At 46.3% G+C, this 24,994-nt stretch overlaps 1 protein-coding gene across 10 annotated transcripts in view; it reads left to right on the top strand.

The window, feature by feature from the left end:
• RHOBTB1 (Rho related BTB domain containing 1) overlaps positions 1–12,099 on the top strand; it is a 114,179-nt gene extending 102,080 nt beyond the window's left edge. For all 10 annotated transcript variants that reach the window (XM_006113588.4, XM_075934866.1, XM_075934869.1 and 7 more), the window contains one exon: positions 10,019–12,099. In XM_006113588.4, coding sequence (XP_006113650.2) covers positions 10,019–10,188 — 170 coding nt within the window. In that variant the 3' untranslated portion in view covers positions 10,189–12,099. The remainder of the gene's footprint in view (positions 1–10,018) is intronic.
• Positions 12,100–24,994: the final 12,895 nt, after the last annotated feature.

Here is a 24,994-nt window from a genome sequence, read left to right as displayed (position 1 = left end):
GCAGTCCCTTGAATGGTGGACATCTCTGAACAACCTCCTTGTCTGTATACCCTTCCACCGACCAGACCCTTCAGTTACTTTAACAACAGATGCATCTCTCATGGGCTGGGAAGCCCACTGTGGCGCAATGTCAATACAGGGTACATGGGCCCAACGTGAGAGACATTTTCACATCAATATCCTAGGGTATGTCTAGACTACATTCCTCTGTCACTAAAGGGATGTAAATTAGACATACCGAAATTGCTAATGAAGTGGGGATTTAAATATCCCGCACTTCATTAGAATAAAAATGGTCGCCGCTTTTTGCCAACGCGGCATGTTGCCAGCAAAAAGCGGCAGTCTAGATGGGGATTGGTCGACAAGGAAAGCCTTTTCCGACCGTTCCCTTATGCCTCATGCGACGAGGTTTACAGGATTAGTCGGAAAAGGCTTTCCTTGTCGACCGATCCCCATTTAGACTGCCGCTTTTTGCTGACAAAGTGCCGCGGCGGCAAAAAGCAGCGGCCATTTTTATTCTAATGAAGCACGGGATATTTAAATCCTCGCTTCATTAGCAATTTCGGTATGTCTAATTTACATCCCTCTGGCGACAGAGGGATGTAGTCTAGACATACCCCTAGAGCACAAGGCCATTCGCAGGGCTTGCGCCTATTTCCTTCCCCTGATAAAGGGCAGAACAATCTGTGTCCTCATGGACAACCCACCGTCTATGTTTTATGTCAGTCAGGGGGCAGAGGGGGGAGATGCCCGATCACACACACTATGTGCCGAGGCAGTCAGATTCTGGAACTGGTGCATCAGAAACTAGATAACCCCAACAGCCATGTACATACCAGGACAACAGAATGTGAGAGCCAACAAACTGAGCAGACATTTCTCAGATCAGCACGAGTGGGAGATCAATACCAATGTCCTCCTTTCAATCTTCCTCAAATGGGGCTTTCCAACTATAGGACCTCTTTGCAACACCTCACAACTGCAAATGCCACAGATTCTGTTCTCATGCAGGACTAGGCAAGAGATCAGAAGGGGATGCCTTCACCATCCGCTGGATAGATCCCCTTCTTTATGCCTTTTCACCAATTCCGCTTATCGCCAGAGTGATTAACAAGATCCGATCTGATCGGACCACAGTAATTTTAATAGCCCCAGTCTGGCAGAGACAGCCCTGGTTCTTCTTCGAGTAGTGTCCCCGTGGGTGCTCCACTGTAGGTGAAGGGTTGCCCTGAGCCGCAGATCGGAGCTTTGTATAGCAGTTTCCCCTGTTGAGCCACGCATGCCCAGGAGGCGTCTCGAGCCCTTCCCGCCTCCTGAGGAGCGTGACTCAACCCCCTCCCTTTCAGTTCCTCTTTAACCGCCCTCATCAGCGGACGGAGCAGTTAGGAGCTCCTTGTCAGATTATCTGACTGCTTTCCTCTTACTAATTTAGGCATAGTTAGCTTCCCCTGTTATCCTAGTTACTCTTTCCCTGTTTCTTTATATAAAAAAAAAACTAGAAATAGGAAAAATAGATTAGTTAAATCCCCGCCTCAGGGGGGGCTTGAACTTACCTCAGACTGAGACTCTGGTGAACCGGCTTTCTCCCGCCTGTCAAACAAGAAACACATAAAGACTTAAAAAAAAAAAAAAAAAAGAAGAAGAAGCAAACCACATAAACTATAACAATATAATAATTTCAAGAGTGAGAGAACCTGCAATGTCCGGCTCCTCAGGGTTTAAAAAGTGCGCTCAATGCCGGGACTTAATGCCGGCTTCAGACGGCCACTCGGACTGCATACGGTGTTTGGGGGAGACTCACTCTCCACACAACTGTACCCACTGCAATTCCCTGACGGCGAGAGCCAGAAAAGACCGTGAGCTCCGCCTCAGGATGATTTTATTTGAAAAAGCTCTACAGCCTGCGGGAGAACAATCTGCACCGCAGCAAGAGCCTCCGCCGCCTTCCAAAAATACCCCGAGACCCAGAGCATCCCGCTCTCTTCCAGCCTCTTCCTCTCCCAAACATAGAGGAGAGGCACACCAACCTGGGAAGTCCCCTGCCACTAAGGCTTCGGGGCGATCCTCCCACTCTGCGCCGGTATCGGGGCGCTCAACAGCTGAGTGGCCCCAGGAGCACTCTAAACAGCCGGCACGGCATGAAAAGCCGCCGCCGCTTCGAATCGCGGCACTGCTTTCAGTCCCGGCACTGCTTCAAGCCTCTGCGGTGCCCCGGGACCATTCTCAGCAGCCGGCACGGCATGAAAAGCCGGCGCCGCTTCAAACCGCGGTGCCGCTTCAGAGCCCGGCACCGCTTCCAGCCCCGGCGCTGCTTCAAGCCTCTGCAGCGCCGAAACCTACATCACGGCTTAAAGCTGCGGTGCCTCTTAAAGCCACGGCACCGCAGCAAAACGATGGGCAGCCTCCAAAGCCTCTGGCAACAGCTGATGCTCCGCTGGTCCTCCCACAGCCAGACAAGCAGCCAGATGAGACTCCTAGGGATCAGCCCTAACAAGAGACTAATCCATACAGTGGGCATCATTACCTGTGCCTGCCCTCTACTTCTTACTCTCCTGAGGGGTCTCCATCAAGGCGATCCCCTCCCAGATCGATGTCACCGTCGTCTCTTCACGACGCTTCCCTTCCGGATGATGACCACCACACGGTCTATTCCTCACGACATCCATCACCTGGAAAGGCTCGCTCTCACCATTATAGGGCTCCTCCACAACATGGCCCATGGCACCCATACTGGCCTTACCCACCTCCACCTTATCCACCGCAATGGGGACCATGGGAACACTGGGAGCCATATGGACACCGCTCCCCACCTCGTTCCATTGCATCCCGGAGAAGTTTGCATCACACACTCTGATGCCCTTGATGCACAACCAGAGGACGCCATAGTACCATCAGACACTGGAACAATTGACGATCTAAAACAGTTCCAAGAACTATTCAAGAGAGTAGCGACAAGCCAGAATGTCTCCCTGCAAGAGGTGCAGAAGAAACAATACCAATTGTTAAAGAATCTACATCCGACACTACAGGGCAAGATTGCCCTACCCATAGACGAGGCAATCATGGAGACCTCAGAAGATCTCTGGAAGACGCCTGCATCTATCCAACCAACTAACAGGAAAATTGACAGAAAGTACTTTGTCCCCTCAAAAGACAACGACTTTCTCTTCACTCACCCACAACCTAATTCACTAGTCATGGACTCAGTACAACAACGAGCGAAGTTTCCACAGTATAGGACGGGCAATGCAGACAAGGACCACAAAAAGTTGGACTCCTTTGGCAAGAAAGTATACTCCTCTTCAACCCTACAATTCAGAATATCAAATTACTCTGCTCTTTTAGCAAATCACAACTTTGACAGCTACTCAAAACTGGGAGAACTAATGGCGCATCTCCCCGACTCCAAAAGACCCATCTTAAAATCAATAGTTCATGAGGGCCATATGATCGCCCGCGCCGCTCTCCAAATGGCAATGGATGTAGCTGACACTGCAGCCCGAGTTACAGCTACAGCGGTGGTGATGCGTAGAGCCTCTTGGCTCCAGTCATCTGGAGTTCCACGCGAACTCCAGCCCAAAGTGGAGGACTTGCCATTTGACAAACAAAAGCTATTTGCAGCTACTACAGATGAAATGCTCCACAACAGCAAAAATTCTAAGTCCACACTTCGCACGCTAGGCATGGGCACGCCACCATATAAACGCAGACGATACACCCCATATAATTCATATAATCGATACCGCTATGGACAATACAATCGACCACAGAGGCCTTATGAGGACAACAGACCAAGACAGCGAGGTCCCAGAACGCGACCCAACCAAGCCCGTCCGCCAGCCAACCAACCATCTAAGCAGCAAATTTGAACATTTGGTCGAGGGTCTGCAAGACCTCCCATTCAATCTCGCACCTCAACATGGCCATCTATTCAACCACCGTTTGCTTGCCTTCCTCCCACAGTGGGAATCCATAACATCGGACCGCTGGGTCCTAGAGATAATTCGAGTGGGCTATACCATCCCTTTTACTTCTATCCCCCCTACCCTTCCTCCTACCCCATCCCTTTTCAGGGACCACTCTCACGGGAACCTTCTAAAACAGGAAGTCAATCGGCTCCTTGCCATTGGGGCTATAGAAAGGGTACCTCGAGAGTTCCACAGGAGAGGGTTTTACTCGAACTATTTCCTGACCGAAAAAAGAACGGGGGGCTGGAGACCTATATTGGATCTCCGCAAACTGAACAAATTTCTCAAGAGACAGCGTTTCAAGATGGTCACTCTTTCCGCAATCATTCCTGCGGTAGATCGAGGGGACTGGTTCACAGCCCTCGACCTCCAAGATGCCTATTTCCATGTAACCATCCACCCCGCCCACAGACGTTACCTACGCTTCACGTTGGGACTGGACCATTTCCAGTACAAGGTTCTTCCCTTCGGCCTCTCATCAGCCCCGAGAGTATTTTCCAAGGTACTGGCGGTTGTAACCGCGTATCTCAGACGGTAGAACGTCATCATATTTCCCTACCTAGACGATTGCCTTCTAAAGGGATCCTCATACGCCGAAACCGCCGCTATGATACATACGACCACGGCCCTCCTCAGTCGTCTAGGCCTTCTAATCAACCAAGACAAATCAATTCTGTACCCGGTTCAAGATATAGAGTTCATTGGCGCACACCTGGACTCACTCACAGCCCGGGCATACCTACCTCAACAACTCTTTGCAACCATGCAAAAAATTATAAACGGGATGCTCGCAGTTCCTACCACCACAATACTTACATGCCTCCAACTAATGGGACACATGGCTTCCACCACCTACGTAGTCCACCATGCTCGTCTGCACTTTCGATGTTTCCAGCTCTGGATTGCAGCCGTTTATATCCCATCACGACACCCTCGAACCAAAACGGTTACTATCCCACCAGACGTGCTCGCATCCTTACGATGGTGGACAGTGCCAAACAATCTTCTGGCAGGGGTTCCGTTCCAACAAATCGAACCCACTATTCAAATCACCACAGACGCTTCCCTGCTCGGCTGGGGGGCACATATGGATGGTCACGAAGTTCAAGGCAGGTGGTCCCCAAACGAGACACTCTTACATATCAATCTCCTCGAATCGAGAGCAGTAAGAAATGCCTGTGCACACTTTGCCTCCGACATCGCCAATCACACAGTCCGCATCCTAACGGACAACATCTGCACTATGTTCTACATAAACAGACAGGGTGGAGCTCGCTCCCGCACGCTATGCACGGAGGCTATTCACCTGTGGAATGCGTGTATCCGCAACCAAGTCACTCTTATAGCATCATACCTGCCCAGAGTGAACAATACCAAAGCGGACTCCCTCAGCCAAAACTTCACCACGGACCACGAATGGGAGTTACATACGGAGGTGGCGAACTCAATTTTCCATCAATGGGGATGGCCATTGATAGACCTCTTCGCTTCTACCCAGAACACCAAATGTCCCCAATTCTGCTCGCGTGCGGGACTTGGCAAACACTTTCTGGGGGATGCCTTCCTAATCAAATGGACAGCCCCCCTACACTACGCCTTTCCTCCCATACCGCTCATCCCAAGAGTTCTGCGCAAGATCCTGAGAGACAAAGCCCTAGTCATCCTGATTGCACCATCATGGTCTCGCCAAACCTGGTACCCATACCTTCACAGGCTAGCAGTCCAGCCACTCCACCCACTACCATACCGGATAGACCTACTATCTCAGGACGACGGCAAGATACTGCATCCACAACTCAATACCCTGCACCTTCACGCATGGCTTCTCTCTGGTTCTCGGAGGTAGAAGAGCGCTGCTCCCAGCGAGTAAAAGACATCCTCCTCCGAGTAGGAGACAGTCTACTCGGAAAACTTATCAACAGAAATGGACACGTTTCTGTCATTGGTGTCAGCGAGCCAAGGTGGAGCCCCGTGCCTCACCACTAAATACCGTCCTGGACTACACTCTGGAGCTTAAGGCATCAGGACTGTCAATCTCCTCTCTAAGAGTACACCTCACTGCAATAGCAGCATTTCATACCTCAGTAGACGGCTTCTCCATTTTTAACCATCCTATTACGAAGAGATTCCTCAAGGGGCTCCAGAATGTGTACCCACCACATAAGGCTCCACCCCCTTTATGGGACCTAAATCTTGTTTTGAATTGCCTCACCAGACCTCCCTTTGAGCCACTGGCAACAGTACCACTTCCCTTCCTTTTTATGAAAGTCTGCTTCCTATTAGCCATTACCTCCGTCAGGAGGGTGAGCGAACTCGGAGCACTAATGTCAGAACCTCCTTACACAGTTTTCACTAAGGATAGGGTCATACTGAGACCCCACCCCACGTTTTTGCCAAAGATATGTACAGAATTCCATCTCAACGAACCGATCGTATTACCTACCTTTTTCCCAAAACCGCATTCTTCGCAGACAGACGCCAGCCTGCACACTCTGGTCATCCGGAGGGCTCTGGCCTTCTTCCTAGAAAGAACAAAACCATTTCGTAAATCCGAAAGACTTTTTATCTCCATTGCTGAACGATCCAAAGGGACACCAATATCATCGCAACGAATCTCAAAGTGGATATCGACATGTATAATCAAATGCCACTCTCTGGGCAATAGACCGCTACCATGCCCACCACGAGCGCATTCTACTCGAGCCACGGCTGCTTCTACAGCCTTTCTGGGCAATGTCCCCCTAAGAGACATTTACCGAGCAGCAACATGGTCTTCAGACCATACTTTTGCTAAGCACTACGCTATCCTTCCACAACTCAAGAATGATTCAGCAGTTGCCACAGCAGTACTCTCTACCACTGCTAAACAATGACTCCGGCTCCCTCCAGCCTTACATTGAATACTGCTTTGTAGTCACCTACAGTGGAGCACCCACGCGGACACTACTCGAAGAAGAAAAGGGAGTTACTCACCTCGTGCAGTAACGAGTGTTCTTCGAGATGTGTGTCCCCGTGGGTGTTCCACGACCCTCCCTACCTCCCCTCTGCTCGGAGTCAAAATTCTCGGGCGGAGACGAGGAACTGAAAGGGAGGGGGTTGAGTCACGCTTCTCAGGAGGCGGGAAGGGCTCGAGACGCCTCCTGGGCATGCATGGCTCAACAGGGGAAACTGCTATACAAAGCTCCAATCTGCGGCTCAGGGCAACCCTTCACCTACAGTGGAGCACCCACGGGGACACACATCTCGAAGAACACTTGTTACTGCACGAGGTGAGTAACTCCCTTTTCCCTTACCTACACTACCTGTCAATAGATCAACCTATCCTTCTCCCAGCAGTGCTGAATCTCCTCACACAGCACCACGGCAGTATATGTCGCCTCAATATCAAAACCATGGAACTCACGGCGTGGTTGCTCCATGATTCCAGAATGAAGAACTCACCTGTTCAGACAGAGTCAAACAAGTTCTTCTAAACAATTGGCATCCCTCCACAAGAAGAACTTATCAAAACAAGTGGACGTGTTTTCAACAATGGTGCACGATGCACAATTTGCATCCCACTACAGTCCCCATACCTACCTTACTCGACTACCACATGGACCTTAGCGACATGGGCCTCTCCATCAGTTCCATCCGAGTCCACCTGGCAGCAATCACGGCCTTCCATGATCCAGTAGACGGCTTCTCTCTCTTCGCACATCCCATGGTGAAGCGTTTTCTCCCAGGCTTACAGAAAATGCATCCAAACCTTCGTCCCCCATTGCCACCATGGGACCTGAATTGGGTCCTTGACACACTCACCAGGCTACCCTTTGAGCCATTAGCCACTATACCACTACAATACCTGTCTATGAAGGTGGCATTCATTGTGGCAATAACATCAGCAAGAAGGGTAGGAAAAATCGCATCCTTTCACTACATTTACCAGGGTTAATGTCATACTCAGATCTCACCCCAAGTTTCTCCCTAAGGTTATTTCCGAATTCCACGTAAATGAATCCATTTACTTACCTATTTCCCTAAACCTCATGCCTACCTCAAGGAGGCTATATTACATATGCTGGATGAAAGGAGAGAAATTGCATTCTACCTTGATAGGACTAGAACAACCAGAAAATCGGACAGGCTCTTTGTTGTGTGGTCAGGACCATGCACAGGAACATCATTGTCGGCACAGCACCTATCCAACTGGATTGTAGGCTGCATGCGTACCATTTATGAACTTAGGGGCAGACAGCCACTGCAGCCCATCAGGGCTCATTCCACACATGCAATGGCTACTACAATGGCCTTCCTGAACAATATACCGTTGGTAGACATTTATAGAGCAGCCACATGGTCCTCACACCATACTTTCACATAGCACTATGCCCTACACAAGGGGCCAATACCCTCCACATTTCTAGCAGATGCAGTCCTTCCTTCTTCAACTTAGACTCCAATGCCCACCTTCATCGGGTGGGTACTGCTACAGAGTCACCTGAGTGGAGCACCCACAGGGACACCACTCACTGAAGAAGAAGAAGTTACTCACCTTGTGCAACAATAGTTCTTTGAGATGTGTGTCCCTGTGGGTGCTCCACTACCCTCCCATCCTCCTCTGTGCTTGGAGTCTACAGGGACATCGGGTAGAAAAGGAACCGAAGAGACTCACACCGCGCACTCACTTGACAGGCTCCAGGAAAGGGGTGGTGCTGAGTGCACAGGCGCAGTGTGAGGAGCACTGCTCACAAAAATCTCTGATCCCCAGCGCAGGCATGCACTGAGACCTGAGTGGAGCACCCACAGGGACACATATCTCAAGGAACTATCGTTACTGCAGAGGGTGAGTAACTTCTCTCCATCTTAAGTTCTTCTGATCAGATAACCAAAGGGTTAAAATCCTTTCTCTGCCTCATGGTCCAAGAGTTATACATATAACTCCAATCAACTGCACTAAGATAATGTGAAGTTTCCCTATGCTTCACCTAAAAAAATATTCAGTCTCTGAATGTATTTTACGTTTTTCTTTTGTTGAACTATTAACTGTCTGATTTACTTACATTGTTTTCATCTGAGCCTGCCTCCGCACTTTACAAACATGTAATGTGACAGTGTCAAGTCAGAGGGATACAAAAAAGGAATGGAAAGGATGTATATTATATCAGACTGAGAAAATCTCTCTTCCCAAGGTAACTGGCAGGGGCTAGTCCAGAACCAGTGAGAACTGGCCAGAGTCAGTCAGGGTATTTGAGCACCTAAGGCTGGTTGAGTGGGTTTTCAGAGTCAGGTAAGTGTGTCCTGATTAGAACACGTAGGGCCAGTTGAGACTGGTTGTAAAAAGAGCTTCCCTGCAGTTAGTTAGGTGCATGAGTAGCTGTGCGGATGGAGGAAGCGCTGCGAGGATGGAGGAAGCGCTGCCAGGAGTTTAGGAGAAACAAGCACCAGTGAATATTAGGACAAGCCTGAGAGAAGGACAGTGCTGGGAAAGGTACAGGGAAGTAGCCCAGTGTCTTGTTTCTGTCTTGCAGGAAATGTTGGAGACTCTCATAGGCAGCTGCTATTTCAGGGCTCTGGGCTGTAACCCAAGTAGAGGGAGGGCCCAGGTTCCCCTCAATACCCACTTCCCATTTCCACTCAAGGAAAAGACTGGCTGGGAAAAAGAAAGAGGTTTACCCCACCCTGCATTATTTGGGGATCCACTGAGACTGTGGAGTTTTTCTCCCTTTATAACTCATGTTGGCCAATGATGAGAGGAGATCAACAAACAGCAAGCCTAGGTATGGTGCCTAAATTGAGGGCTGCTGTGAGCCTCTAAGGCAAGCAAATCCGCCTGAAAGCACAGAACCCACCAAGTTCAAGTAGGAGCTTTGTCACAGTAGATAATCCATAATAACATTGCACTGATATAGGTAAGTTTCCTTATGTCCATTTTGCTGGTAGTTGACCTGAAGCACAAAAAAGTAAGTTAATCAAGATAAATGCCTTGTGTGCCTCTAAATAGATTGTCAAGATTTGTATCTCAGTATTAGTATCCAAGTATTTTTTTATATATTTTTTTTTTAAATCAGATAATCAAGAATATTTTGAGAGACATCGCTGGCCTCCTGTGTGGTACTTAAAGGAAGAAGATCACTACCAGCGTGTTAAAAAGGAAAGGGAAAAGGAAGATATTGCACTGAATAAACATCATTCAAAACGGAAGTGGTGCTTCTGGAATTCCTCTCCTCTAGTTGCCTGAACAAAGCAAATAACACGTAAACACATCAACAGTGTAAATTTAACACTACTTTAAAAATAGTCTTATTGTTAGAAATAAGATGCAGTTCAGATTACTGGCACTGACTTTATTCCACATTTTGCATTTATCATTGTTAGGTTCAAAAGAACAAGCTCACCTATAATGAGCCTGGAATGATTCCCTTAAATTGATATGTATATTTTTGGTTATTAAGCAACATAAGCATCTACCATTATTACATTTCTTTTTATTCACGAACAAATCCAGCATTAATGTTTTAAACTCCAAATTAGGAAATATTTTTATACTGCCTTGTATATTCTGTTTAAATAAAAAGTCTGGGTATCACTTTATTTTACTGACCATGAAATAACCACATAGCAGCTTTAGAATTAGATTTTAACTATTTTTCTTATGTGAGTACAGTGAAATATAAACTTAGATCCACTCTTAATGAACAATCTTCTGTTTTAAATGACCAGTTTAAAAGTACCCTGTGACAATTATCATCTTAGTTAAAAAACAGTGTCTCTTAGGCAACCCATTTTTGTTCCTAAGACCCATGCACTCATAACATAATTAGATGGTTATTTCTTTTTTCTAAAGGAAATGGGTATAATAAGATCCAATAATTGAAAGTTATAAAGCATTTAATCTTCTTTCAGCTGAATTATAGGCAGTGTAATTACCTGTTCAACTGCAGGAACATGTATTTCTAATATTTGCCATGTACGTATATCTAGTGATTCTAATAATTCAGAGGTTTTAAAGGTCTAGATTGAAGAGGATAATTTTCAAATCATTAGAAGGGCTTATTAATTTATATCTTTATCCAGGGCAAACTCAGTATGGACCTGAATACAAAAAGCAGATATGCTGGTAATTTTGAAACAACTGTATTATGATTGTTTACTCTTTCAGGGCCCAGTTCTGCAGTCATTTCTATTTCAAGACTCCTTTTTGCTTCATCAGGGTTATGCAAACCAGAAACTAGCAGATACATTCCTCTATTGTTGATGTAGTATCTTGCAAATGGAAAATGATCTTCCTATAGGTTAATTTTAATTTTGTCAATGTCATCTTGTAGTTCTTCCCCGGTGGAATTCAAAGATAGTGCTTTAAATTAGATTATACATTCCTTCTGGAAGCAGATACTCCAAGGAAGCACAAATCAGAAGTCTCAGAGAATAAAAATTCCCATATTATTTAAATGATGAGAGGAGAAAACAAACACTCCAGTTTTTGACAGTTCCTTTCGGTTTAAGGTTTTTCTAATGACTCTGACCGGGCAGTGTTGCATTTGAAAAATATAAGGCTGGGGTGCTTTGAAAAGACAAAACTAAAACATTTCTAAAATTATACTATAGAACATATGCAGGTCTATGAAGCATCTCAGACACAGTTCTGTAATTGAGGTAGTTTTATGTTATCAGTTTTGTTAATGAATACTAATGTGAAAAGCTTTTGAATTGTATCCTTCCTGTATTAATCGACAAAGCAGTACGTCCAAATCCCAATGCTGCAAGTCAGGAAAGATTTCAGGCTGAAAGCTATCCACACTTCCACATACTCAGCATCAAGGCAGAGCTCATTCTTGTCATATTCCACTGTGGTGCTAACACCCTAGAAGCTGCTTAGTATGGGTGCTGCAGAAACTCCTGTAACAAAAACAGGTGACAGACTTCATTACCTACAAGATTTATCCCTATGAGTGATAAAGAAGGGCTATAGAGAAAGGATGGTTATAAGTGTATCCACTTTAATTCCTGGCCGGTAGTATTGAGCATTGTGAAGGAAAGAAAAAACAACACAATGAATGTCAAGACTAGGATGGAATTAACATCTGTTCATTCATAAAATGTTAACAGATCATGTTTAATAAATATTGCTACTAGGTTTTACATAACCAAAGCTCCTATATGATTGTAATTTTGCCAAACTGTAATGGATAGATTAATGAACCTGGGGGTATATGCAATAATATCCAGATGTATTAGTTATCAGCTATAATAACCAAATGGCTGGTTCATTTGGTTAATGCTGCCTATGGCCTTTAATCTTGGTGTTTATTTGGTTTTTTATTTTGCAAAAAAAAAAAGTAAAAGTGTTTAGCTAAAAAATGTCTCCTAGTTCTTTAAACACACTTTCTAAATACTGTATAAAGCACAGTATGATCTTTTTTTTCCTGGATGGTGGAAACACACTTTTTATGGTGTTTGTCTACATTATAGTAGTAAAATATATTTAACAAAAGGTGAATCTGTGATCACATGCCAAATCAAAATTTACCATTCAGAATGTTACTGGAGAGCCACTTGCATTAGGAAAAGAATATGGTAGATGCTTGTCACTTAATATAAAGCTACAAACCAACCATTTTCCTCTTACTTTGTCACACTGTTCCTAATACTCAATCATCAGGTTGTCATCCATGCAATGAGAAACAAACTCTTCATGACAAAAAACAGGAAAATGCACCAGGAGTTCTTGTAGGCATTTTGGTTAGTTGATGTTTTGTTTTTATTACGAGCTTCCTAAATTGACTCATTTTCTTTAGCTGATTCCTACTAGCATATATTTATCAACAACCAAAATCAAATTACAAGCTAATGAACTTTTAGCAACAATCCCTCCTAATATAGCTATTCAGTTTAATTTACAAAACTAGAAAGTTACATTTTTAGAGAACTGCCAAGATGATGCGTAAGAGTACTGTGTCCATGTAGCCCAGTGTCTGTGAGTCTGTAACACCGAAATGCTGGCTGTTCCCTCAGGCCACCGCGTGGGAGCAAGTGGCACAAGCAACCGTTTGGACTCTGCGCTCCCCATGCAGCACAGGGAGTGCAGAGCCCAAACAGCCATTTGGGCTCCGCGGTCCCCCAAGTGAGAGGCAGGAGGACGAGGAGAAGAGAAAGAGAGAGGCAGGAGGCGGAGGAGAGCTGAGGGTGGGGGAAGCAGTAGGAGGAGGAGAGAGAGAGAGAGAGACAGAGCGAGAGACCGGAGGCTCAGGAGAGAAGACCGATGTGGAAGAGACACTCGTCTTATGATGGGCTAATTGGCTAGTGCTAAAAGAATAATGAATAGACTAAGAGTGGGAAATCTGCAGGCTGCATACAGTTTGTCAGGGTTAGCTGCTGGTGGGCCATGAGACACGTTGTTTACTTCAGCATCTGCAGGCATGCCTGCTCGTAGCTCACAGGGGCCACAGTTTGCTGTTCCCAGGCACCCACCTAGGGAGGATAGAGTCGCAGGTTCGAGTCCCGCCTCATAGCGGTAGTTGGCCGGACTGCGCATGCACAGAGGGCATCTCATGGCACTCGCGCTCTTTTGCATCACACAGTCCAGTTCCAGCCAGTTCCTCTTAACCACCTCAGGCTGCAGATGGAGTGAACTGATCTCCTCAGATCGCCTCATTCGTGAGAGAAATCAAAGTTGTTAACTGTTTAATAATTCTTTCATTATATAGTCTTCTTTTCCCGTTATCGTTCTCCTGTTCATAAGTTCAAAAAAAATAGAGAAAAATAATTTAACGGTTAGTTACTTAGCTTCAAGTTTTTATAGTTGTCTGTTAGCTCCCCGGTTGTATATAGTTCACACCTTCTCCCTATTTGCAAAAAAAAAAAAAATCTTAAAGTTATCAAAATGCCAGGATCACAAGGTTTTAAAAAATGCGAGGCCTGCCGTGAGGCTATGCCCACCACGGATGGCCATTCGGCTTGCATACATTGCCTGGGTGAAGGTCACGTTCCACAAAAGTGCCCTCACTGCTCTAAGCTTCCAGCTAGAGCTCGGCAAGATAGGGAAATGAGGCTCTGCATGATCCTCTTCGATAAGTCTCTTCAGTATGAAGGATCAGCCTCTCCCCCTCGGTCATCGCAGCAGGCTCAAAAGCGAAAGGCCTCCCTACCAACTTCTGCCCTTCCAAGAAAGAAAAGACCATCTCCAATCCGCTCTCTGCCTGCTACTTCGCACAGCAGAAGTAATGGAGGAGGAGAAGGACCTCGGAGTCCTGGTTGATCACAGAATGACTATGAGCCGCCCTTGTGACATGGCCATGAAAAAGACTAATACAGTTTTGGGATGCATTAGGCAAGGTATTTCCAGTAGAAATAAGGAGGTGTTAGTGCCAATACAAGGCATTAGTGAGACCTTATTTGGAATACTGTGTGCAGTTCTGGTCATCTGTTTAAGAAGGATGAATTCAAACTGGAACAGTAACAGAGAAGGGCCACTATGATGATCCAAGGAATGGAAAACAATCTCACCCCCCCTCTCCTAGAATAATCCTCTCACCTACATCTCAGATATTGAAGTCCTCAAATGGTTTAAGGACCCCAAGATGCAGAGAATCCTCCACCATGTGATCCATGCCCCATGCTACAGAGGAAGACAAAAACCTCCAAGGACTCTGCCAATCTACCCTGGAGGAAAATTCCTTCCCGACCCCAAATATGGCGATCAGCTGAAGCCTGAGCATGCAGGCAAGACTCACCAGCCAGACACCCAGGAAAAAGGTCTCTATAGTAACTGCTATCATCCCACCATTGGCCTATTTACCACTGATAGTGAAAGGTCAATTAATTGCCAAAATCATCAAACCATCCCCTTCATAAACCTATCTAGCTTAATCTTGAAGCCAGATAGGTCTTTTGCCCCCACTACTTCCCTTGGAAGGCTTTTCCAGAACTTTACTCCTCTAATGGCTAGAAACCTTAATCTAATTTCAAGTCTAAACTTCCTACTAGCCAGTTTATATCCATTTGTTCTTGTATCCACATTGGTATTAAGCTTAAATAATTCCTCTCCCTCCCTGGTATTTATCCCTCTAATATATTTAAAGAGAGCAATCATGTCTCCCCTCAGCCTTCTTTTGGTTAATGTAAACAAGCCAAGCTCCTTGAGTCTCCTTTCATAAGTCAGGTTTTCCATTCCTCGGATCATCCTAGTGGCCCTTCTTTCTACCTGTTCCAGTTTGAATTCATCCTTCTTAAACATGGGAGACCAGAACTGTACACAGTATTCCAAATGGGGTCTCACCAATGCTTTGTATAATGGCACTAACACCTCCTTATCCCTACTGGAAATACCTCACCTAATACATCCCAAGACCGTATTAGCCTTTTTCACGGCCATGTCACAATGGCGGCTCATAGTCATCCTATAATCAAACAGGACTCCAAGGTCCTTCTCCTCCTCCATTACAACTGATGTGTCCCCAGCTTATAACTAAAATTCTTGTTATTAATCCCTAAATGCATAACCTTACACTTCTCACTATTAAATTTCATCCTATTGCTGTCACTCCAATTTACAAGGTCATCCAGATCTTCCTGTATGATATCCCGATTCTTTTCTGAATTGGCAATACCTCCCAACTTTGTGTCATCCGCAAATTTTATCAGGACACTTCCACTTTTGGTGCCAAGGTCAGCGATAAAAAGATTAAATAGAATTGGCCCCAAAACTGATCCCTGAGGAACTCCGCTAGTAACCTTCCTCCAACCTGACAGTTCACCTTTCAATATGACCTGCTGTAGTCTCCCTTTTAACCAGTTGCTTATCCACCTCTCAACTTTCATATTAATCCCTATCTTTTCCAATTTAACCAATAATTCCCCATGTGGTACTGTATCAAATGCCTTACTAAAGTCGAGGTAGATTAGATCCACTGCATTTCCTTTATCTAAAAAATCTGTTACTTTCTCAAAAAAGGAGATCAGGTTGGTTTAGCACGATCTACCTTTTGTAAAACCATGTTGTAATTTGTCCCAATTGCCATTAGCCTCAATGTCTCTAACTACTTTCTCCTTCAAAATTTTTTCCAAGGTCTTGCATACTACAGATGTCAAACTAACTGGCCCATAGTTACCTGGGTTGCTTTTTTTCCCTTTCTTAAAAATAGGAACTATATTAGCAATTCTCCAGTCAAATGGTACAACCCCTGAGTTTAGAGATTTATTAAAAAATGTTGCTAATGGACTTGCAGTTTCATGTGCCAGTTCCTTTAATATTCTTGGATGAAGATTATCTGGGCCCCCTGATTTACTCCCATTAAGCTGTTCAAGTTTGGCTTTTACCTCGGATATGGTAATATCTACCTCCATATCCTTAGTCCCATTTGTTATGTTATCATTATCCCTAAGCTCTTCATTAGCCTCATTAAAGACTGGAGCCTGACGCCATGCTCTCCATCCCCAACTTTTTCGCTAGCACCATCGTCTTCACCTCCACCTCAGTCACCAAGACGATCACCAGTCAGACGTTATTCGTCTCTAGAGCAGCTGCCATCTCCCTTCCTTACCCCACCGAGGGAGCAACCTGGCCACTATCAGCGTTTTTCTGCTTCTCCCTCCCCATTGCCATGGAGATCTTATTCTCCATCACCATCACCTCGCTCCCCATACTACTCTTACAGAGCAGGGTATAGCAGATCTTATCGTTATGATTGCTCCCTTTCCTGCTCTTCATATTAGTACAGTGACCGCTATGACAGATGCACTCACCACGGGATATTCATCATACTGCCACTCTTACCATTACACCTCCAGATCAGCCCCAAGGTCTGTTACGGAGTATTCATCTTCTAGACACTCGCCTGTGTTTGATCCATCCCACTCGGTCCAGGGACCAATGTCCCCACCCCCTTCCCAATCTGAGCTGGAGGAAGAACAGCCCACCACAACAGAGGTGCAACACCTGAGATATCACCTACAGACCAATCGTCATCCTCACCAGATGAAGCGGTCATTCCAGGGGTTACTTCCCTTCCCCCACCCCCCACAATCTCAGGCAATTCCAAGATCTTTTTAAAAGAGTGGCAGTATCCCAAGAGATTCAACTTACTGAGATAACATCGCCTCCTCAAGAATCTCCAGACGCCTCACACCTCCAAACTGGCCATCCCGCTGGATGAGGCCATACTAGAGGTTGCCAATGAATTATGGCTAACTCCAGCATGCGCAGTCCCAACAAACAAAAGAGCGAACAAGAAATATTTTGTGCCACCTAAAGGATCAGAGTTTTTATTCACCCATCCACACCCTAATTCATTGGCTGTGAATGCGGCGCAACAAAGAGCAAGGGCACCACAATATAGAAATCAGGCAACAGACAAGGACTCGAAAAGACTTGATTTGTTCAGGAGAAAAGTTTATACGTCATCAACGCTCCTTCAAATAGCCAATTACTTGGCACACTTATCGAATCACAACTTCGATAATTATTCTAAGCTTACAGTGCTTATGGAGTCGTTACCCTAGTCCAAGAGGCCCATCTTAAAATCAGTTGTCCAGCCACTGCTGTTGTGATGAGAAGGGCTTCATACCTTCAGTCCGGCACAGTTCCCAAAGACCTGCAAACAAAAGTAGAAGATTTACCTTTCAAAAAAGATAACTTGTTTGCAGAAAAGACTGACACGGTTCTGCATTTTAGTAAAGACTCTAGGTCAACTCTCCGAACATCGGGGGATGTACACCCCACCATATAGGAGAAGGCACTACACTCCCTTTGAAAGGCACTATGAATACACGCACACCAGACAGCAGTGGCAGCAACAACACCCAATCTTTTGACCAGTCACACCAATGTCACTGGCTTCCCAGACATCACAACCAAAACAATCCCCCTCAAAATAAACCCAACACCAAGCAGCAGGTTTGACTCCTTGGTCAGGAGCAAACAAACAATCAGATGTTACCACCCATTTGTTTCATCATTGCCTGCACCCATTTTACCACCGATTAGCCGATATCACCAGCGACAAGTGGATGTTGGAGATAATCCAATTCAGTTACGCCATATCCTTCCTCTCCATCCCTCCTACAACCCCACCAAACCCGTCCCTCTTCAGGGACCCCTCTCATGAAGATTTACTACACACTGAGAGAAATCATCTACTAGCGATCGGTGTGGTGGAAAAGGTACCAGACCAGTTCAGAGGGAAAAGGTTTTATTCCCATTATTTCCTGGTGCAGAATAAAACCAGAAGGTGGAGACCGATATTGGATCTCAGGCAACTGAACAAATATCTCTGAAAACAATGTTGCAAGATGGTAACCCTAGCATCAATAATTCCATCCCTAGATCAGAATGATTGGTTTGCTGCTCTCGACCTACAGGATGCATATTTTCACGTTACGATTCATCCTGTGCAAACCTGGTTTCTCTGCTTCACTGTTTCTCTGCTTCACTTTCAATACCACATCCTACCATTCAGAATCTCCACTGTCTCCAGGGTGTTTACGAAAACGCTCTCAGTCATGGCCGCTCACCTTCGCTGCAAAGGGGTAGTTATATTCCCCTATCTGCCTCATAAAGGGTCGATCCTTGGAGGATGTATCCAGAATGCTCAACATCAACAGACAAAGTTTTCATTCACTAGGCCTACTCATCAATGAGGACAAATCAACATTACAGCCTACCTAAGAGTTGGAATTTATCAGGGCGCAACTCAACGCTATCACAACAAGAGCATTCCTGCCCATCAACAGATTTCACTCAAACCAAGTATTGATAGACACTTTTCGTGCCAAACGCACAGTACAGGTGATCACAGCTCTCAAACTTATGGGTCATATGGCCACCACAACATCTGTAGTCCCCCATGCCAGACTACACTTCCATACTTTACAACATTGGCTAGCCATGGTTCACAACTCCACAGCTTGAGATGTACACAGAGTAGTGGGGGTTCTGGCCAAGGTCCATGCCTCCCTAGAATGGTGGATATGCATCTGCTATCTGGAGTTCCCATCCACCAACCATTACCTCGATATCAGATCACCATGGACACTTCCCTCATGGGTTGGGGTGCACACAAGGGCAAAGTCTCCATACAAGGCCGCTTGTTGCCCCACAAGACATTGCTTCACATAAACCTTCTAGAGCTCAGGGCAGTTGCCAACGCTTGCAAGCACTTCCACAAACAGATCCTCAACTGCACAGTAAAGATCCTTACGGACAATGTAGTGACGATGTATTACATAAATCATCAGGGAGGTGAACACTCACAATCCCTATGTGCAGAGGCAGTCCGACTCTGGACTGGTGCATTGCCAGCGGCACCACTCTTATAGCATCATACTTACCTGGCATCAACAATACAACAGTGGACTCCCTCAGCAGGAATTTCATGCCAGATCACAAATGGGAGCTTCACCACAAAGTCCTCCACTCTCTTTTCTGCCAATGGGGGACAGCACTCATAGATCTCTTCACCAATTACAACAACAGGAAGTGCCACCCTTATTGTTCCAGAGCGGGGCTCAGTCGGCACTCTCTAGGAGTCGCATTTCTCCACAGCTGGAAGGGTCCTCTGATGTATGCCTTCTCACCCATACCACTTGTCCCCAGAGTTCTTCAGAAGATCAAACTAGACAGGGCCACGGTGATATTGGTTGCTCTGGCATGGGCAAGACGACACTGGTTCCCACTTCTCCTACAACTGTCCCTGTATCTTCTTTATTAGTTACAACGGATCCCAGACCTAATTTCTCAAGACCATGGTCACCTTCTACACCCACAGCTTCACACTCTACACCTCACAGAGTGGTACCTAGCTGGTTAAATGCATCTGAAACCCTATGTTCCGTTCACATAAAAAATGTGCTATACACAGTAGAAGACAGAACACAAGGACTACCTACCTCTCGAAAATGGAGAAGATTCACCTGTTGGTGCTCCCGACGCTGCATCAACCCTCAGACTGCTCCTATCCACACTATACTAGACTACATACTGGAGCTGAAACAAATAGGAGTAGCCTTAACCTCACTTAAAGGCCATCTTGTGGCAATGGTAGCTTTTTGATAACCAATTGAGGGGTTTTCCATGTTTGCTCATCCCCTCACAAAGAGGTTTCTCAAAGGGCTGACAAATTTTAATTCCCTCTCCTCCTTCAGGTTCCTTCCCCGCTAAGGAGCTTGGACTTAGTCCTATGAACACTCACTGCCCCGCCATTTGAGCCACTAGCCACAAAACCTCTCCAGATTTTAACAAGAAAATCACTTCGGCCCGTAGAGCTAGTGAGATATCAGCGCTGATGGTGGTACCTCCATCTACCATCTTCCAGAAGGACTCTGTTATCCTTAGACACCACCCAGCTTTCATTCCCAAGGTCTGTTCTGAATTCCACATTAATGAGCCCATTGTATTGCCTCCTACTACCCCAAGCCACAGACCTCCCCCCAGGAAGCAGCTCTTCGTACTCTAGATGTTCGCAGGGCTCTAGCCTTCTATATAGAGCATACTAAACCTTATAGAAAGACCAACTGACTCCTAGTTTCCCTGGCAGAGCAGTCAAGGGGGATCTTCTTTCTTCCCAAAGAATAGCTAACATCATTGTCTCCTGCATAACCCAGTGCTATGCTAGACATAAAATACCACTTCCAGAATGCCCTAGAGCCCATTCCACTAGGGCCAAGTCAGCTTCAATTGCCTTTCCCGGAGGTGTTCCACTTGCAGATATTTTTAGGGCAGACACCTATAGTGGAGCACCCATGGGGACATCACTTGAAGAAGAAAGTGAAGTTACTCACCTTGGTGCAGTAACTGTTGTTCTTTGAGATGTGTGTCCTCGTGGGTGCTCCACTACCCACCCACTTCCCCGCTTTGGTGTCTGTGTCCTTCTGTTTTCCAGATCCTGAGGCGGGTTCGAGGAACTGGCTGGAACCAGACCGTTCAATGCAAAAGAGCACAAACGCAATGAGATGCCCTCCACACATGCGCAGTCCAGCAAACTACTGCTATGAAAATCGCTGTACTGCGGTACCGGGGCAAGCCCATCACCTATAGTGGAGCACCCTGGGGGGACACATCTCGAAGAGCAACAGTTACTGCACCAAGGTGAGTAACTTTGCTTACTTCAATCTCTCATAGCTCTTTTTAAAGGCCTAGTGGATTAAATGGGCCCTATAACATGAAAGCTCTTCTTCCAGAAGTGTCCCAGTGGGTGTTCTGCCTTAAATGTCTTGGTGCCTTGTGCTTCTTGCCAAGGACTTTCAGCAACAGTGCTCTTGGCTATGTATGTGCGAAGGCCACCTCGCACAACTCCAAGGGGCAACCCCACTTGTGCCACCAACCCCCAGTTCCTTTTCTACTGCCTTTGGTTCAAGACAGAGTATGCAGCAGCACCTCAACTTCTGGACAATAGCTTACCTTTCTTTCACTATCCCTCACTCACCAGTGTGCCCCGCACCGCTGGCTACTGCTAACCAATGGCCATTGACAGTGGGCAGTCCTACTGTTCCTCTCCACTATTGCAGTACTGAGGTATGCCAGGCTTGCCTGAATTTAAATGCTATGTTTCCTGACAGTTATCCATACTGGCTGCAGACAGACATGCAGCCAGTGTGTGTCCAGTGCCTTGAAGAGACAGATATCCCTCAAAAGTTTCCCCACTTCTTAATGGTCCAGACACAGAAAACGTGAGGTCCCAACACTGAGAATTCAGGATCTCCAGTTGAAATGGCTTGCCATGGAGAAATCCCTGCAAGCAGGTCTCCAGAGTGACAGTCACCTACTGTTGCCTCAGGCAAGGGTTCCACATCCACAGACAGAAGGAAGGGACCCGACCCAGAAAGGCCACAAAATATTGGGCCCAATCATCCCCCTCCCCAAGCAAAAACAGCTGCCCAGCACCAAATCTGCCTTGGTACCACCAGTGCTGAAAGCCATGGACCTTAAGACATCAGACATTTGCTGAGAAGTCGCTGCCTCACAGGCTGGCACACAAGCACAAGCAAAGCTCTCTGGCTTGGTGCCCACAATGCCTAAATCTACCTTGGCCCCTAAAAGAAACAACATCAATTTCTGCCACTCTACAGCCTTGGAAAACCCCAGCATCACAGCATTCACCTCTCCACTGTGCCATCCTCAGCACTGACTCTCCTGGCACCGCAACCCTTCATCAGACATGTGGACCAAGCCATCTTGTTGATGCCCAGCTCTCACCTGTTCAGCACTGACAGCGCCCCGATCACACCAACACAGAACCACTCTATTACATCCAGCTCTTCAGTGCTGCCTCACTCCAGTGATAATGAGGATGACAGTGATCCAGGCTTACATGTGCCTCTTCGGCAATGCTGGGGGAACAACCTGATAAGAAGGAACTTCAACTCAAGGGTGAATCACTCCTACTTGTCATCTACTGATGACACCATCCCCCCTGACATTGTGTGTTGAAATCATTTCAGGGCTTTTCTCAGATGAGGGCACAGAAACTCTACATATCATTGTTGGAGTTGTCAGAAATGCAACACAAAGGGTATGTCTACACTACCCCGCTAGTTCGAACTAGCGGGGTAATGTATGCATACCGAACTTGCTAATGAAGCCCAGGATTTGAATTTCCCGGGCTTCATTAGCATAAAGCCACTAGATATGGATGTGGAACGAGGAGTACAGATAGTTCGGAATGGCTACGTAGTTCGAACTATCTAGCCCGTGCCGCGTGTAGCCGCGCGGCACGGGGTTCACACTAGCCGGCTTTTAAAAATGGCGGCGCCGGCTTTATGCTAATGAAGCCCGGGAAATTCAAATCCCGGGCTTCATTAGCAAGTTCGGTATGCATACATTATCCCGCTAGTTCGAACTAGCGAGGTAGTGTAGACATACACAAACTTACTAATAGTCTCCATGCATCACCCTCAGCCAAAATAGCTTTACCTGTTAAGGATGCCGTGATGGACTCATCAAAGACTGTTTGGCAAATGCCTGCCATAGCAGACCTGACCTGCAAATGCTCAGACAAAAAATAGTATGTCCCAGCCAAAGGGGCCTAATTTCTGTTTATACATCCGGCCCTCAATTCATTAGTTCAGTGGTGGGCAACCTGCAGTTCCACCTGCCACTCCACCTGCCGCCCACTGGCTGGCCCCCTCCCCATGTGCCTCTTGGGTACTAGAGCGCCACACTTCCTATGCCTTCTCCCTCCCTCCCAGCACTTCTGGAGGAGTCACGAAGGGGTAGAAGTGGGGACAGAGCATGAATCAAGTGATTTGCAGCTCCTCCGAAAGTGCTGGGAAGGAGCAGGTAAGTGTGGGGTTCTGGTGCCATAATGCATGAGATGTCCTTTGGGGAACAGACAGACAAGGGGGCCCTGGGGCTGTAGGTGTAATCCCAATGAGCCGCAGGCTGCTGTGGCCCAATGAGGTGAAGGAGGACTGCTCATGCGGCTCATCCATTTATCCATCGTTGCCCATCCCTGCACTAGTCATAGAAGTGGTAAATCAAACAGGCAAACAATACCAGTCCCCCTCTATTCTCTATGACAAGGACTGGAAGAGGCTCCACCTAGTTGGACAAAAAGCCTTTTTCTCTGTCACAGTCCAATTTCATATTACAAACGATGTGGTACTACACACAAAATACACAGCTCCTCTGAACACAAATGTCATCCTTTATTGACCTCCCAGGTGACAAGAAAAAGCCCTACAAATCCAATATCTCAGATGGCTCTCTTATTGCCAGACTGTCCCTCCAGGCACCCCGCGCCTCAGCAGACACAGCAGCACATTCCATTGTAAACTGGCTCCATCTTTCTGGTTTCCCAAGAGAAGTCCAGGTGACAGTCAAAGATTTACCTTTTAAGGGAAACAGATTATTCACTGTGGCTACTGATGCCTCTCTACATACCCTCAAAGTATCCTGGGGCACCTGAAGACCCTCACTATATACATCCTTGGCAATGGAAAGAAACAGAAAAATGTACAATCCCAAATTCTGGGTGACACCCTCATTTCCACAACAGTGGCACTACTCTCAATGATGCAAATGGGTAGTCTAGAAGGAGACACACCTCAGACCGGTCCTCTACCTCTCAATCATTCAATGCTCATCAGTCATTAGAAAGATTTGGTGGAGGGTGTGAGACCTCTCCATCGTCCAACCTATTGTCCCACTTCAATGCCATTTGGGAATCCTTTGACTTCCATGGGTCCTCAAAATCATCCAGCAGGGTTACACCATGCCCTTCATTTCTGTTCCTCACACCCTGCCTCTCTTTCCCATCCCTTTTCAAGAACCTATCTCACATGCGCCTCCTACATTAGGAAATAAATCACCTCCTGCAATTAGGAATTATAGAACCAGTCCCACCTCAACACAGAGAAATGGGGTTCTATTCCTGTTACTTTCTAATTCAGAAAAGGAACTGGGAGTGGCAATCTGTCCTAGATCTCTGAAGGTCCAATAAATTTATACAGACCCATCATTTCAAGATGGTAATCCTCGCAACCATAATCCCCACACTGGAAAAAGGAGATTGGCTCTCATCCCTTAACCTGCAAGATGCCTATTTTCATATCACAGTTCACCCCACATGCAGATTTCTGTGTTTCACCTTATTCCAGTAACCCTACCAATACTTCGTCCTCCCTTTCAGCCTCTCCACAGCTCCAATGTCCAAAGTATTAAGGGTCGCTGCAGCTCACCTTGGCAGACTTGGCATTGTCATTTTCCTATCCCTGGGCTACTCCCTTATACATGCATCTACCCAGCCAGCACCACTTCAGGCAATGCAACACACAGTGAACCTCCTGACCAACCTAATAAACTTTGAAAAGTTCAAATTAGTCCTGGTCCAATAGCTGGAGTTTCTAAGGGCCCCTCTTGACTGTCTTGCCACAGTCCTATGTGTCTCAGCATTGTTTTATCAGCCCAACTGCACTAATCAATATTGACCTGGAGATCCCCTAAATAGCTGCCAGTACTTATTTACAGCTCGTGGGCCATATGGCTGCAAAATAAACAAGCCAGGCTACACATGCACCACCTACAGTCCTGGCTTTCTACATGCTGCACACCT

This window comes from Pelodiscus sinensis, chromosome 8, assembly GCF_049634645.1.
Source record: "Pelodiscus sinensis isolate JC-2024 chromosome 8, ASM4963464v1, whole genome shotgun sequence".
Classification (NCBI taxonomy): Eukaryota; Metazoa; Chordata; order Testudines; family Trionychidae; genus Pelodiscus; species Pelodiscus sinensis.
Note: the sequence above shows the minus strand (reverse complement) of the source record. Positions and strands in the feature narration are given on the sequence as shown.